This window comes from Electrophorus electricus, chromosome 21 (assembly GCF_041902795.1).
Source record: "Electrophorus electricus isolate QZ-2024a chromosome 21, ASM4190279v1, whole genome shotgun sequence".
NCBI lineage: Eukaryota > Metazoa > Chordata > Actinopteri > Gymnotiformes > Gymnotidae > Electrophorus > Electrophorus electricus.
The window spans coordinates 777,501-790,000 of record NC_137517.1 but is presented as its reverse complement, the minus strand read 5'-3'; the positions used below and the strand labels follow the sequence as shown (position 1 = coordinate 790,000).

The 12,500-nt window shown below is 39.7% G+C and overlaps 2 protein-coding genes across 13 annotated transcripts in view; one reads left to right on the top strand and one right to left on the bottom strand.

The window, feature by feature from the left end:
* The window catches only part of LOC145653032 (uncharacterized), a 72,769-nt gene that overhangs the window by 44,686 nt on the left and 15,583 nt on the right, over nucleotides 1-12,500 (top strand). Inside the window, exon 11 of one of the 12 annotated variants that reach the window (XM_081704960.1) lies at nucleotides 4,445-4,577. The exons of the other annotated variants lie outside the window; for them this stretch is intronic. Within the exon in view, the coding sequence (XP_081561086.1) occupies nucleotides 4,445-4,572 (128 nt within the window). The 3' untranslated portion in view covers nucleotides 4,573-4,577. Of the gene's footprint in view, nucleotides 1-4,444; nucleotides 4,578-12,500 lie in introns of those variants that run through there. 12 annotated transcript variants of the gene reach the window in all.
* On the bottom strand, nucleotides 379-11,592 carry LOC145653034 (butyrophilin subfamily 1 member A1-like). Its single transcript, XM_081704965.1, has 7 exons — nucleotides 11,482-11,592; nucleotides 9,627-9,674; nucleotides 5,678-6,052; nucleotides 5,294-5,566; nucleotides 3,778-4,047; nucleotides 3,101-3,364; nucleotides 379-1,731 (listed from the first exon to the last, which is right to left on the bottom strand). Exons 2-7 carry the CDS (start codon nucleotides 9,670-9,672, stop codon nucleotides 1,721-1,723), a joined length of 1,239 nt encoding a protein of 412 aa, XP_081561091.1. The 5' UTR covers nucleotides 9,673-9,674; nucleotides 11,482-11,592; the 3' UTR covers nucleotides 379-1,720.

Here is a 12,500-nt window from a genome sequence, read left to right as displayed (position 1 = left end):
CCCCTGTCCACACTCATTTAACCCAGACTAACCCTTGTCTGCACTCCCATTAAACGCAGACTAAGCCCTGTCTACACTCCCCCTAAACAGGTTTATTTGGGGATTTTCTGTCTGCTGTCAGCAAAGTCTAGCACTTCAGTGGCAAAAGTTTTAAATGAACTGTCTCAAGTAGAGAAACCTCTAATTTATAAAAATAAAATATGTTTATTTTCTCATTTCCAATTATAGAATTGGTGAACTGTTGGTAAACATCTTGAGACAGGTTAGTTTTACCCTACTGATATGTTGTTGCAATAGTAAACTGTAAAATAATTATTACCTGGCCACAGTAATTACAACTTGCAAAATGTATAGAAATATGCATGTTTACTACAAATGTATAATATGCATACTTATTTATTCATATATAAATGTTGTTCAATACAAATACAAGCGAACATGTCTTCCTGCTTGGCAGTTGGTCTAAACGTGGCTGCCCAATCGCTCCCTCTAGTGGTGAGAGTGTGAACTGATGGATGAAGCTCTTACCTCAATCTCAAGCACATTCCAAGTTTAAAGTGAAAACATTTCACATACAGATACTTATATATGTATAAGTGGATGCTTATATACCTACTGGTGTATACATGCTTACAGACTCATGTAAGTTTATGTTAATTAGCTCAGCTGGTGTCTACATGTGTACAGAAAAATCCATATGTAGATTTATGTTAATTAGCTAGGCGTGTTTATATAGTTAAACTCGTCAGTAGGCTTAATTAGCTCGTCTGGTGTCCGTGTGCTTATAGACACAGAAGTTAAGGACGTCACACTCATGTAGGTCTTTCATGGTGACCACTGTGTGTTTAACCAGAATGGAACATTATGAAGAATCTCTGAACTCCACAAAGCGTCATCCCAGTGAAAACTAGAGATCCCCCCCCACCACACACACACACACACACACACACACACACATACATCCTAATGACTAAACACCACAAAAACACATCCTAATGACTAAACACCCCCTCCCCACACACATACACACATCCCAATTACTAAACACCACACACACACACACATCCTAATGGCTAAACACAACATACATGCACACCCTAATCATGAGTACAGAACACATTGTGGCCCATCTGATGGTTCCACAGTTTTGCTCTGTCCAAGTTCCCAACGCACCAGGTTAGACTGAAAACGTGGACCCGTGGTTTACTATTACACAACTGGATGTTCTGGGATTTATGACTGGATGTAAGTACTGAAATATTAAGTACCCTCAGGGTGATCAATTTACTGTTTGCTCCTCTAAATTGTACTTCTGTAACAGGTGCTTCCTATGGTGGCCTGGAGAGTCAAATCACAACACCATTTACACAGTAAACAAAAGTCAAGAATATGAAAAAAATTACAAAATGAAGTTTTGTGAAAACTAGATTTGTGGAAACAATCAAAGTCTCACAGTACTGACACATTAGGTGGCATCACGTCAGCATTAATCCACAAAAAGAAATGTCAGATCACTTACAAAGGAAGTGCCACTAGGGGGCACTTTAGGAGTACAGATTATACACTCAAAGGGCTCTTTATTAGGTACACCTGTTGAACTGTTTGTTAATGCAGATATGAGTATGAGAGCATGTTACAGTATGAACACAAGAGAAAAGAGGAGAGAGACCCAAACAACAGTGTGGTCGCCATGGGAACCGCCATGGTGGAGGGAATCCTTTTATCCTTGTGCTGTAAAGAGGGAAACACAATTGGAAGATCAGCAAGAATGAAAGAGTTTCTATCTGCCCAAGTACAGTATCTATACCAGTATGAAAGAGTTTATATCTGCCCAAATACAGTATCTACACCAGTATGAAAGAGTTTATATCTGCCCAAATAGTGTCTACACCAGTACAAAAGAGTTTCTATCTGCCCAAATACAGTATCTACACCAGTATGAAAGAGTTTATATCTGCCCAAATAGTGTCTACACCAGTACAAAAGAGTATCTATCGGCCCAAATACAGTATCTACACCAGTACGAAAGAGTTTATATCTGCCCAAAAACAGTATCTACACCAGTATGAAAGTGTTTATATCTGCCCAAATAGTGTCTATACCAGTATGAAAGAGTTTCTATCTGCCCAAATACAGTATCTACACCAGTATGAAAGAGCTTATATCTGCCCAAATAGTGTCTACACCAGTACAAAAGAGTTTCTATCTGCCCAAATACAGTATCTACACCAGTACGAAAGAGTTTATATCTGTCCAAATAGAATGTCAGTAACAACAGTATAAATGATTCTCCTTATAAAAGGCTACTCATGACCTCACTTGTACAGAGACCATTTAAAACACAGGCATGTTAGTGACAAACATCTACAACAACAGGTGAGCAAAAATGAAAGTTGGTACATAACAGGGAAGTAATTACACATATTCTGGGTATAAGAACACTTTTAATTTCTCCATAAATCAATTTAACCGGTTTCAGCTTGTAGTTGGATCTACTGATGTACAAGTACATACTTGGGATCATCGATGAGAACCACCTCTGGACACAGACCGTAACGGAACCAGAGGATGGGTCAGTACTGCTTATGTCTGCTTACTTAGGACACAGACACCAACGAAAACAGAACCTCTGGTGTCATTAGTGACGTAGTACCAGCATCACTCTGGTGTCATTAGTGACGTAGTGCCAGCATTACTCTGGTGTCATTAGTGATGTAATACCAGCATCACTCTGGTGTCATTAGTGACGTAATACCAGCATCACTCTGTGGAGGCGCTATATCACGCTCAGCACAATGTAGCCAGAATGGAATTGCCAAAGAAGAGTGTGCATCAGTCTAGTTGTTAGGCAACTACACACACAGGACCAGATACCAAAGTAAAATTAGATGGCTGTGAACAAAAACAGGCAAATCTCATTTACATATACAAGCACATTTACTTCAATAAGTTTAGATTTAATTTGACCTCTTCCCAACTATTTTAACTAACAGATATGTCGTGTAGAGTGCTGTTCAAAACTGAATGTGAGATTTGTGAAGAGGATGGATCACTACTGCTTATGTCTTACTTATTATAAAAGTAAAGAAATATAACATACCAGCGACAGTGATCTCTGCCTCCATCTTGGGATACTGTTTGACTCTGCAGACAAAGGTTCCACTGCCTTGTGCAGTGACGTGGCGTCTAACAGTGTAGACCTCATCGTCTCTGTGTGATTCTTTATCTCCTGCAGGCAGTTGTGCTCCTCCACTGAACCACTGCAGCTCAGGTTCAGACCTCCAGCCTTTAATTTCACACAGTAGTCTGAGCCCTCCTGAGCCATCTGTGCCCTCTATAATGATCTTTGGGCTTGTTCCGATACCTGTGGATTAAGAGATTAAGGCATGGTACAGATTAACTGGTTTAAAGAACTGTCATCAGAAATATCACCATGCTGTACAATAACATTTACTTAATATACCATTAAATGCCATTACACTCCACTCCGCCACACATCACAGATGCCTCACCACACACACTCCACTCCACCACACTTCACAGATACTCCACCACACCCCAAACACAAACAATATAACATGAACAATAAATGCTACAACATGAACATTACATGGTATAACACGAACACAAATGGCATGTGAAGACTCACAGAGAAGAAGACAGGTCACTGTCATGTCTTGTGGTAAGAAAATGGGCTGTTATGTAAATGCTCCCATGCTGATAAACAAGCTCCTTCTCAGAACCAACAGTGTCTTTCAGCGTGGAGCAGCACCTTACCAACGATGTTGATGTGTGACTTCATCCTGGGATGCTGCTTCACTCTACAGTAGAAGACGGTGTCACTGCTGCACACGGTGATTCGGTGACTCCCAGTGAACCCCTCGCTGTCGTGGTGAGACTGTGTACATCCAGCAGGCAACTCTGCTTCCTCACTGTCCAGCCACTGCAGCTCAGGCTCAGACGTCCAGCCTCCCGTTTCACACACTAACTGGATCCCCCCTGAGGCATCAGTGCCCACCACAGAGACCACTGGGCTTGTTCCAATGCCTGAGGATTGCAAGGTCAAAGCATGAGATGGAGTGACTAGTTTAAAGTGAGGAACATCTCCAAAATGTATAACGATGAATGCTTAATACACAAGGAATATGTCCAAAACATTTCAAAGTGGATGATAAGAAATGAGATCATCATTGTAGGAGAACGTTGTCAGCCATGTTTTTCGTGATGCTGTCAGTACATGTACTGACTCCACAAAGTTGAGTTGAGTATCTTTGCTCCAGTCGTATTATTCCTATCAAAATGTAGTTTTAGTACACATGTACTGATGTATAATAGTGATAACATGGGTCTGTTATTTCTGGCCTTCAAGAAGTGCACTGCAATCCTTTCCCCACCATCATGACACTTCCAAAGTGAAGTTACATGATAAGGCCTTATTTTTCAGGAGGACACCAGATCAGGAGGACACCAGATCAGAAGGACCAGAGATCAGAAGGACCAGAGATCAGGAGGACAATAGATCAGGAGTACCAGAGATCAGGAGTACCAGAGATCAGGAGGACCAGAGATTAGGAGGACCAGAGATTAGGAGGACCAGAGATCAGGAGGACACCAGATCAGGAGGACCAGAGATCACGAGGACCAGTGATTGGTTCTCTGTACTGTTCCCGGTCTAGAAAACAGCTTTCTCACGCCACCAAATGAACCGAAATTGAGAGCATGTGGTCTTGGGTCCAGAAAAAACACAGCCCCTTGAGTTTCACACCTGCCAAAATGGACTGAACTAAAGAAACATTTAATAAGTCTACTCCAAACAAGGTAGGTGTGAAAGCACCCAAATGTGATCAAACCCATATCCACTTATGACGTCAGAGGTTCAGTACATTCTTGATAACAACTTGGCCAAACCGAGCTACAGTCCACGGAGTTCACCCTACCTTTTTCTTCTCAAACCTGACAGCATCATTTTCGCATTGATTATTGCAAGTTAACTCTTCTTGTTCTAGAGTTGTAGAGAGAATGGGAACAGGGGCGCATCACATAGTGCCCCCTGGGTAATGTAGTTCGTGCAGGCTTATTATAGAAAAGCCTACAAGGAGCTTGTGAGAAGTTCAGTTACATGAGAAAAAGTCACATTACACCAAAGAGTAAAAGTTTTGGTACTGCGTACCGGTGAGTATCAGTCCACTTTGAGCACCAATAATACATGTATATATATATATAATACATAATAGCTGTACATATACATATGATTTTTGAGTAGTGTAAAATGATTTTCAGTAGTGTAAATTACCAGTAATGTCGATCTTTTCCTCCATCACATGCTGCCCCTGTTTCACTCTGCAGATGTAGGTTTTGGTGCTGTTGCTGTTTGCAGTGAGGTGGAGTCTCACATTAAAGCCTCTGTCATCTCTATGGGACTCTTTTACTCCAGCAGGCACTTCTGCTCCTTCACTGTCCAGCCACTGGAGTTCAGGTACAGGCCACCAGCCCTTAGAGTCACACTGGAGAAAAACCTCACCTGAGTCAGTGCCCAGTACAGTGATCTCTGGGGCTCCTCCAATACCTGTGGATTGAAAAAACCAAAGCTTGAAATGGCATTGTCCTGTTTCTGCTTACATAAACACATATTAAAACAGGGCTGTTATTTTAATATTTGAAATTCAATGACATTCACCTTCAACTTTAAGCAGAACACTGACATGATCTTTGTGATGGGCAGAATCAACTTGACATGTGTACTGTCCTCCATCAGACACTTTAACGTTCTTCAGTAGCAGTGAGGTGTTGCCATACTGTAGCTCCTCTTTGAACAGAGCTGTTCTCCCTCTGTATGAAGGATCCTGATCTTCATTCTTGTCTATTTTATCCATATAGTGATGCACTACTGCGCTATTCAGGTCTGTTCTGCTCCACTTCACTTCCATGTCCACAGCACTCACATGGGATTGTTCAGAGGCTTTGGGTTTGATGGAACACGGCAAAATGATGTCAGAACCAGGAGCAGCAACAACAGGCACATCTGGACCCTCCATGTTAAACTCCTGACCTCCTGTAATGAGAAACATCACCATGCTGGATGTGCACATTCAAACAAAACAAATAAAACAGGAGTTGATATTTTACTGCAACACTCCAGAATCCTCCAGGGTGATGCAGAGACCACCTCCATTTTTAAGGATCCTCCACTAATCTCCCTCAGACGCAACAAAAACATCAAAGACGCTCGTCAGGAGTGAGAAAAATTACCATTCAAATAATAGCTGTGGCATTGCAACAGCTCTAGATGTCCTTCATGTAAATGTGTTAACACAGCCAGGCCAATACCAGGCACAAAAGGCTAAGGTGTCATCACCAGTTCCTCCTCATGCATCACTCCAGGAGATGTCAACTGTGTTACTTTAAGAGATGTAGTCAGTTTTACACTGGGAAAGCCAAGAAAAGGCTTGCTGACCATTTGATCATCAGAATTAAGGATTAGAGGATTTGTCATTTGCAGTGGTAGGACGTTTTAGTGCTAATGGACACTGCATTAATGACATACTGGTTTTCACGGTCAGTTGTTGCTATGGCAGCAGTGAAGTTAAGAAAGAACAAAGAACTGATCTACTCTCTCAGAACTTTAGAACCCCACGGAGAGAATGTGATTTCAACATCTGCTTTTTCTGTGTGAAGCTTAATGGCCTGGCGTAGGACCTAGCACAGGACACGTCTTACCCCGTGCACAATCACATCTCTAACAATATTCTGTGTGAAGCTTAATGGCCTGGCGTAGGACCTAGCACAGGACACGTCTTACCCTGTGCACAATCACACCTCTAACAATATTCTGTGTGAAGCTTAATGGCCTGGCGTAGGACCTAGCACAGGACACGTCTTACCCTGTGCACAATCACAGGACACGTCTTACCCTGTGCACAAGCACGTGTAAGTTTATGGGCTCATAAGGCACAAGGGACTCACGAGGGCTACGACTCACAGAAGAACCTGTCAAATAACGTCCACGTACAAACCTCCAGTTCACCAGTCCACCCTTATTACTAGGACTCGTGACATGACGAAAGTGTTTGTGATTATGTGCATAGTAGATAACTGTGCACTGCAGAGCCTCCTGATGGTGAGTTTGCCTTAACATCATACGGTCATTACGTGTATGTGTGTAAACGTGTGTGCTGATGTCTTCAACTTTCCCTCACCTCTGTACCAGTGTGTGGTCGTGAGGGCTAGTTAGGTAGTTTTCTTTGACTGGACCTAAATGATGGAGTCAGAGTTTCTCCTGTATGTGTCAGGATTGATAATCAAAAACCCTTAATTTTGTAAAGATTGAGCTTTTGGCCTGTAGATAATTATCTGTATTTTTAAAAATAATTATCTGTTTTTTAAAGCGGTCAAAATACTGCACAGGCAAGGCATTTTTTCACATAAATTGTAATGGAAAAATTATTAAGTTCAGGGAACCGAATAACATGGCAGCCATTTCGTACTTGTAGTATGCATATAATATTAATGATGTGAGTTTTAAGGGTTTTAAATGTCTGTATGCTGTATCGCCCTCTAAAGCTCAATTTGGACCAAACTTGGCAAAAACTCACATGAACCTCAATCTAAGAAAGGATTTGAAATGATAACTTACATGGTTTATGAGTTATAGCAATGTAGGTCATATATAGCAAGGCCACAATGAATGATTGGACAAAGTGACTACCATGGAGAGCAAAATTTCAATCTTATTTTGATCATTATTTATCAAAGTGAATAGAGAGTGAGTAGATTATTGTAGTACCAATTCAGACATGATTGGATCAAATTCCTAGGTCTAGTTTGTAAATTCATGTTCCTAAGTGAAAATACGTAGGCGTTATACTTGATTTTCATGAACACTGCCACCTAGTGGCCAAATCATTTGAAACGTCACAGATTCACAGAGAGTCCTTACTTATGTATAGCCTTTAGGTTTCATCATGACTGGTCAATGATAAGCCTGTCATATGCCTGCTGGACTCTGATTGGCCAATGGAGGTCACAGTTTTCTACATATTGGTTAATGATTAATTGGCCCCGTATAGTAAAGGTCACTCATGCAGCATGCCAAATTTGAGCTTGATCTGATGTCTGTATGTTGAGATGTACATTTCTAGCTTTTATAGCGCCCCCTACTGACATATTCAACAAAGTCAACAGACTACCTTAAAATCATGTGCCGCTAAATTCTGAAGTTTCATCACAATTGGATGAATCATTCATGAGTTACAGCCATTTATGCACAATATGTACTTATCTGGAAGGGTTCATTTGCATATGGAGGCCATATTGTTTTGAAATGTCAAAATGATTTCCATGTTATAGTGCCCCCTATTTTTGACCTCAAAATCACCAGCCTGATCAGCTATACATGAAGTTTCACCAAGATTGACTGATAGTATTGTTGAGTACCTAATTAAGTAAATTAAGCTCCACCTCTTAATTTGCTGTTGATTGACACATGACAGCCAGACTGTATGAAAATATCCAAATGTTTTTGATCATTATTTAGGATCATATTGTTCTGAATTGATTGACACCAGTTTTATGAAAACTGGCTGAAAACCATAGGGCTGGTTCAAAGAGGTGGGTGTGACCCAAACACAGAATGTCTGTTTTCAAAAACTGAGTGAGTGAAAGATGCGAAAGATTTGTCCGCTTGAGAGAAAAAAGAATTGTACATTTATGTTGCAGAAATTACAAGATATTGAAGAAAATGTAAAATGCTGTGCTACAGCGCCACCGTCAGGCCAGTGAAGGTCCCTTTCTTTGGCTGAGTCCTTTCACATTGCATGTTGAAACTCAGAAGCACCTTGCTTGTACAACTGATGAAGAACCTCCATTAAAAACATCTTGCTTCTCTGGAAACCTTGTGTACTTCACTACAATTATCAATATCCCTACAGCTCTCAGTATAGTTGACCTCAGTTACTCACCTGGAGACTTCTTAGGATATTTAGATATAAGATAGATATAATATTGTATACTGGTGTTGGAGATAGATTTGAATATTGTATATTGTTGTTGGTGATAGGTTTGTATATTGTATATTGTAGCTGGCAATAGCTTTTAATATTGTATATTGTTGTTGGTGATGGGCTTATATGTTGTATATTGCTGTTGGTGATAGGTTTGTATAGTGTATATTGTAGCTGGTGATAGGTTTGAATATTGTATAGTGTTGTTGGTAATAGGCTTGTATGTTGTATATTGCTGTTGGTGATAGGTTTGTATAGTGTATATTGTAGCTGGTGATAGGTTTGAATATTGTATATTGTTGTTGGTGATAGGTTTGAATATTGTATAGTGTTGTTGGTAATAGGCTTGTATGTTGTATATTGCTGTTGGTGATAGGTTTGTATAGTGTATATTGTAGCTGGTGATAGGTTTGAATATTGTATATTGTTGTTGGTGATAGGTTTGTATATTGTATATTGCAGCTGGTGATAGGTTTGTATGTTGTATATTGTTGGTGATAGGTTTGTATATTGTATATTGTAGCTAGTGATAGGCTTGTATATTGTATATTGTAACTGCTGATAGGTTTGTATATTGCAGCCGGTGATAGGATTTTCTGTAATGTTGTTTCTTGGTGTTTACTGTACCTGAGAGAGACCAGTGGAGGAAAAGAATCACCCAAACACACTTCATCTCTGAAAGAGAACAAGGTCCTGTATTAGTTTACTAAGCATGACTGCTTACAAATAATTTACATGAAAACTCCTTCATAGTTAAAATTGGAACATGCCTTAAATGCCTTAGATTCATGTTTCCAATTACCTAAAGTATTTTAGTTTTGTCCTACAAAAAATAAATATTGTAAAATATTTCTAATGAGAAAATTTTGAATTAGTTTTTTTTTTAATTGATGGAACAGCCTAAAATGAACATGACATAAACGTACATATTTATGAACATGATATATTCACTTATGAATATAACATTCTCACTGAACAATATAAATGACATATAAAGACTTCAAATAATTTAATGGAACACAACTTTAAATCTCACAAAAGTTTTAATCAGCATTCAGCACAGTGCACTCAACACCCGGCAGGAAACACAAACCTCACACACACACACACACACACACACACACACACACACACAAACACTCTCACACACACACACACACACACACACACACACAAACACACACACACACAAACACTCTCACACACACACACACACAAACACACACACAAACACTCTCACACACACACACACACACACACACAAACACTCTCTTCAGGCAGCCAAGTGCTATTACACACTTATTCTCCAATAACCAGGCCATTCTTAATGTTAGTGCCATTACACACTTATTCTCCAATAACCAGGCCATTCGTAATGTTAGTGCCATTACACACTTATTCTCCAATAACCAGGCCATTCTTAAACATATTAGTGCTATTATACACTGTTATTTTCTCATATCTTTGTTATTCTCTAATACCCAGGCCATTCTTTAACATGTTAGTGCTATTACACACTTATTCTCTAATAATAGGGCCATTCTTAATGTTAGTGCTATTATACTCTTATTCTCCAATAACCAGGCCATTCTTAATGTTAGTGCTATGACACACTTATTCTCTAATAATAAGGCCATTCTTAATGTTAGTGCTATTATACACTTATTCTCTAATAATAGGGCCATTCTTAATGTTAGTGCTATTATACACTTATTCTCCAATAACCAGGCCATTCTTAATGTTAGTGCTATTACACACTTATTCTCTAATAATAAGGCCTTTCTTAATGTTAGTGCTATTATACACTTATTCTCCAATAACCAGGCCATTCTTAATGTTAGTGCTATGACACACTTATTCTCTAATAATAAGGCCATTCTTAATGTTAGTGCTATTACACACTTATTCTCTAATAATAGGGCCATTCTTAATGTTAGTGCTATTATACACTTATTCTCCAATAACCAGGCCATTCTTAATGTTAGTGCTATGACACACTTATTCTCTAATAATAAGGCCATTCTTAATGTTAGTGCTATTACACACTTATTCTCTAATAATAGGGCCATTCTTAATGTTAGTGCTATTATACACTTATTCTCTCATATCTTTGTTATTCTCTAATAACCAGGCCATTTTTGCGTGAATGTCTCGAGCGCTGAGGCAACTTTCCTGCGTCGTTATAGAAAATAACATCAGTATTTTCTTTAAAAGTCAAACGAGCCATGCTTTTTACACTGCACACATTTCTTTCCTAAAAACTATGAATCTGAGGGAGTATTGAGCTTTCGTGTTTTTACAGCTAGATTTGTTCATCGCTGTTGCGTAATCTCTTTTTCGCCTTAGATTCTGGGTCCAGTTTCTAACAGCAACGTTAAAATAATCTCACTCCTACACTGCTTTAGCTATCTAAGTCATCGAGTTGGCGACATTATTACCTTTTAGACATGAAAAGTAAGAGTAATATAGAATGTGATCTCACCGCTTTCTCAAGGCTCGAGATGGGCGCCTGATACTGATTTCTCCGGAGTGGGATTACGAACGCCCATGTCACGTGACTATGGCGAAATTAATCCCGCCAGCACCCAGCTCTGTGCACACTCACAAACCCATCAAAACCAGTGGCGTGTCACATACGATGAGTGTCCACTGCAGTGCAATTACAACTCCTTTAGAAACGTATTTAATCAAAATCCCAGGATACTACATTGTTAGGTCTTTATATTGCTTGGGGGGACTGAAATCTTAAAACTAAGACACACACACACACACACACACACACACACACACACACACACACACACACACAGGGTTTTACACAACACGCGCTCGTCCTCGAGCTGCCACGCGCAGGCGAACACGTGGCGATGAACGCGCTCTGAAGAGTTCGCGCGCCATAGAGGCTAACAAGGACCACTTAGTGGGCATGAAGACAGTTCAGATGTCACACAAACACGAACAAACGTCTTCACAGTCGTTTGGGGAAAATGTGTCACTGGCACACTTATATTCAATCTTGATTATAATAATGAAACACAAGCCTCGTACCACAACTCATAGGCGTTCTTACCCATGCATTTACCTGCGCAACCGGCCGAGGGAAGTTCATTATTGATTCTAGTCGTTTCAAATCTGTTTTGTAAGTCTACATTGTGTTCTCCCACTGTGATAGCGGAGCATAACCTACCTGTTCGTATAACAGCGTCCTGCGCTTTGGGTTTATGTTTTAGTGTTTGTTTGATTTAAAAAGCAAATATATATAAACGTACAAATCACAGATCCTGTAAATGCTCATTTATTCTATCTGGTCCACGCCGTTCCATCTTTTCACACAGAGATGGCAAAATGTAACATGGTGTGTCTTTAGTTTTGCTATTTTGTTGTTGGTGTTTTTTTATTCAAGTGGTTACAAGCATTCCTCAGTCAGTGCTAAGTTCTTTAAAAACACTCAACTTGACACAACACACATCCGAATGAGCTAACCTACCAACACTTTATACA

What these genes read in the sequence shown, in the direction of transcription:
- LOC145653034 (XM_081704965.1), bottom strand. Translation starts at nt 9,672, where the DNA reads ATGAAGTGTGTTTGGGTGATTCTTTTCCTCCACTGGTCTCTCTCAG. An exon ending in CCTCCACTGGTCTCTCTCAG is followed by an intron (nt 6,053 to 9,626) that starts GTACAGTAAACA and finishes TTCTCATTACAG; the next exon opens with GAGGTCAGGAGTTTAACATG. An exon ending in TGTTCTGCTTAAAGTTGAAG is followed by an intron (nt 5,567 to 5,677) that starts GTGAATGTCATT and finishes TTCAATCCACAG; the next exon opens with GTATTGGAGGAGCCCCAGAG.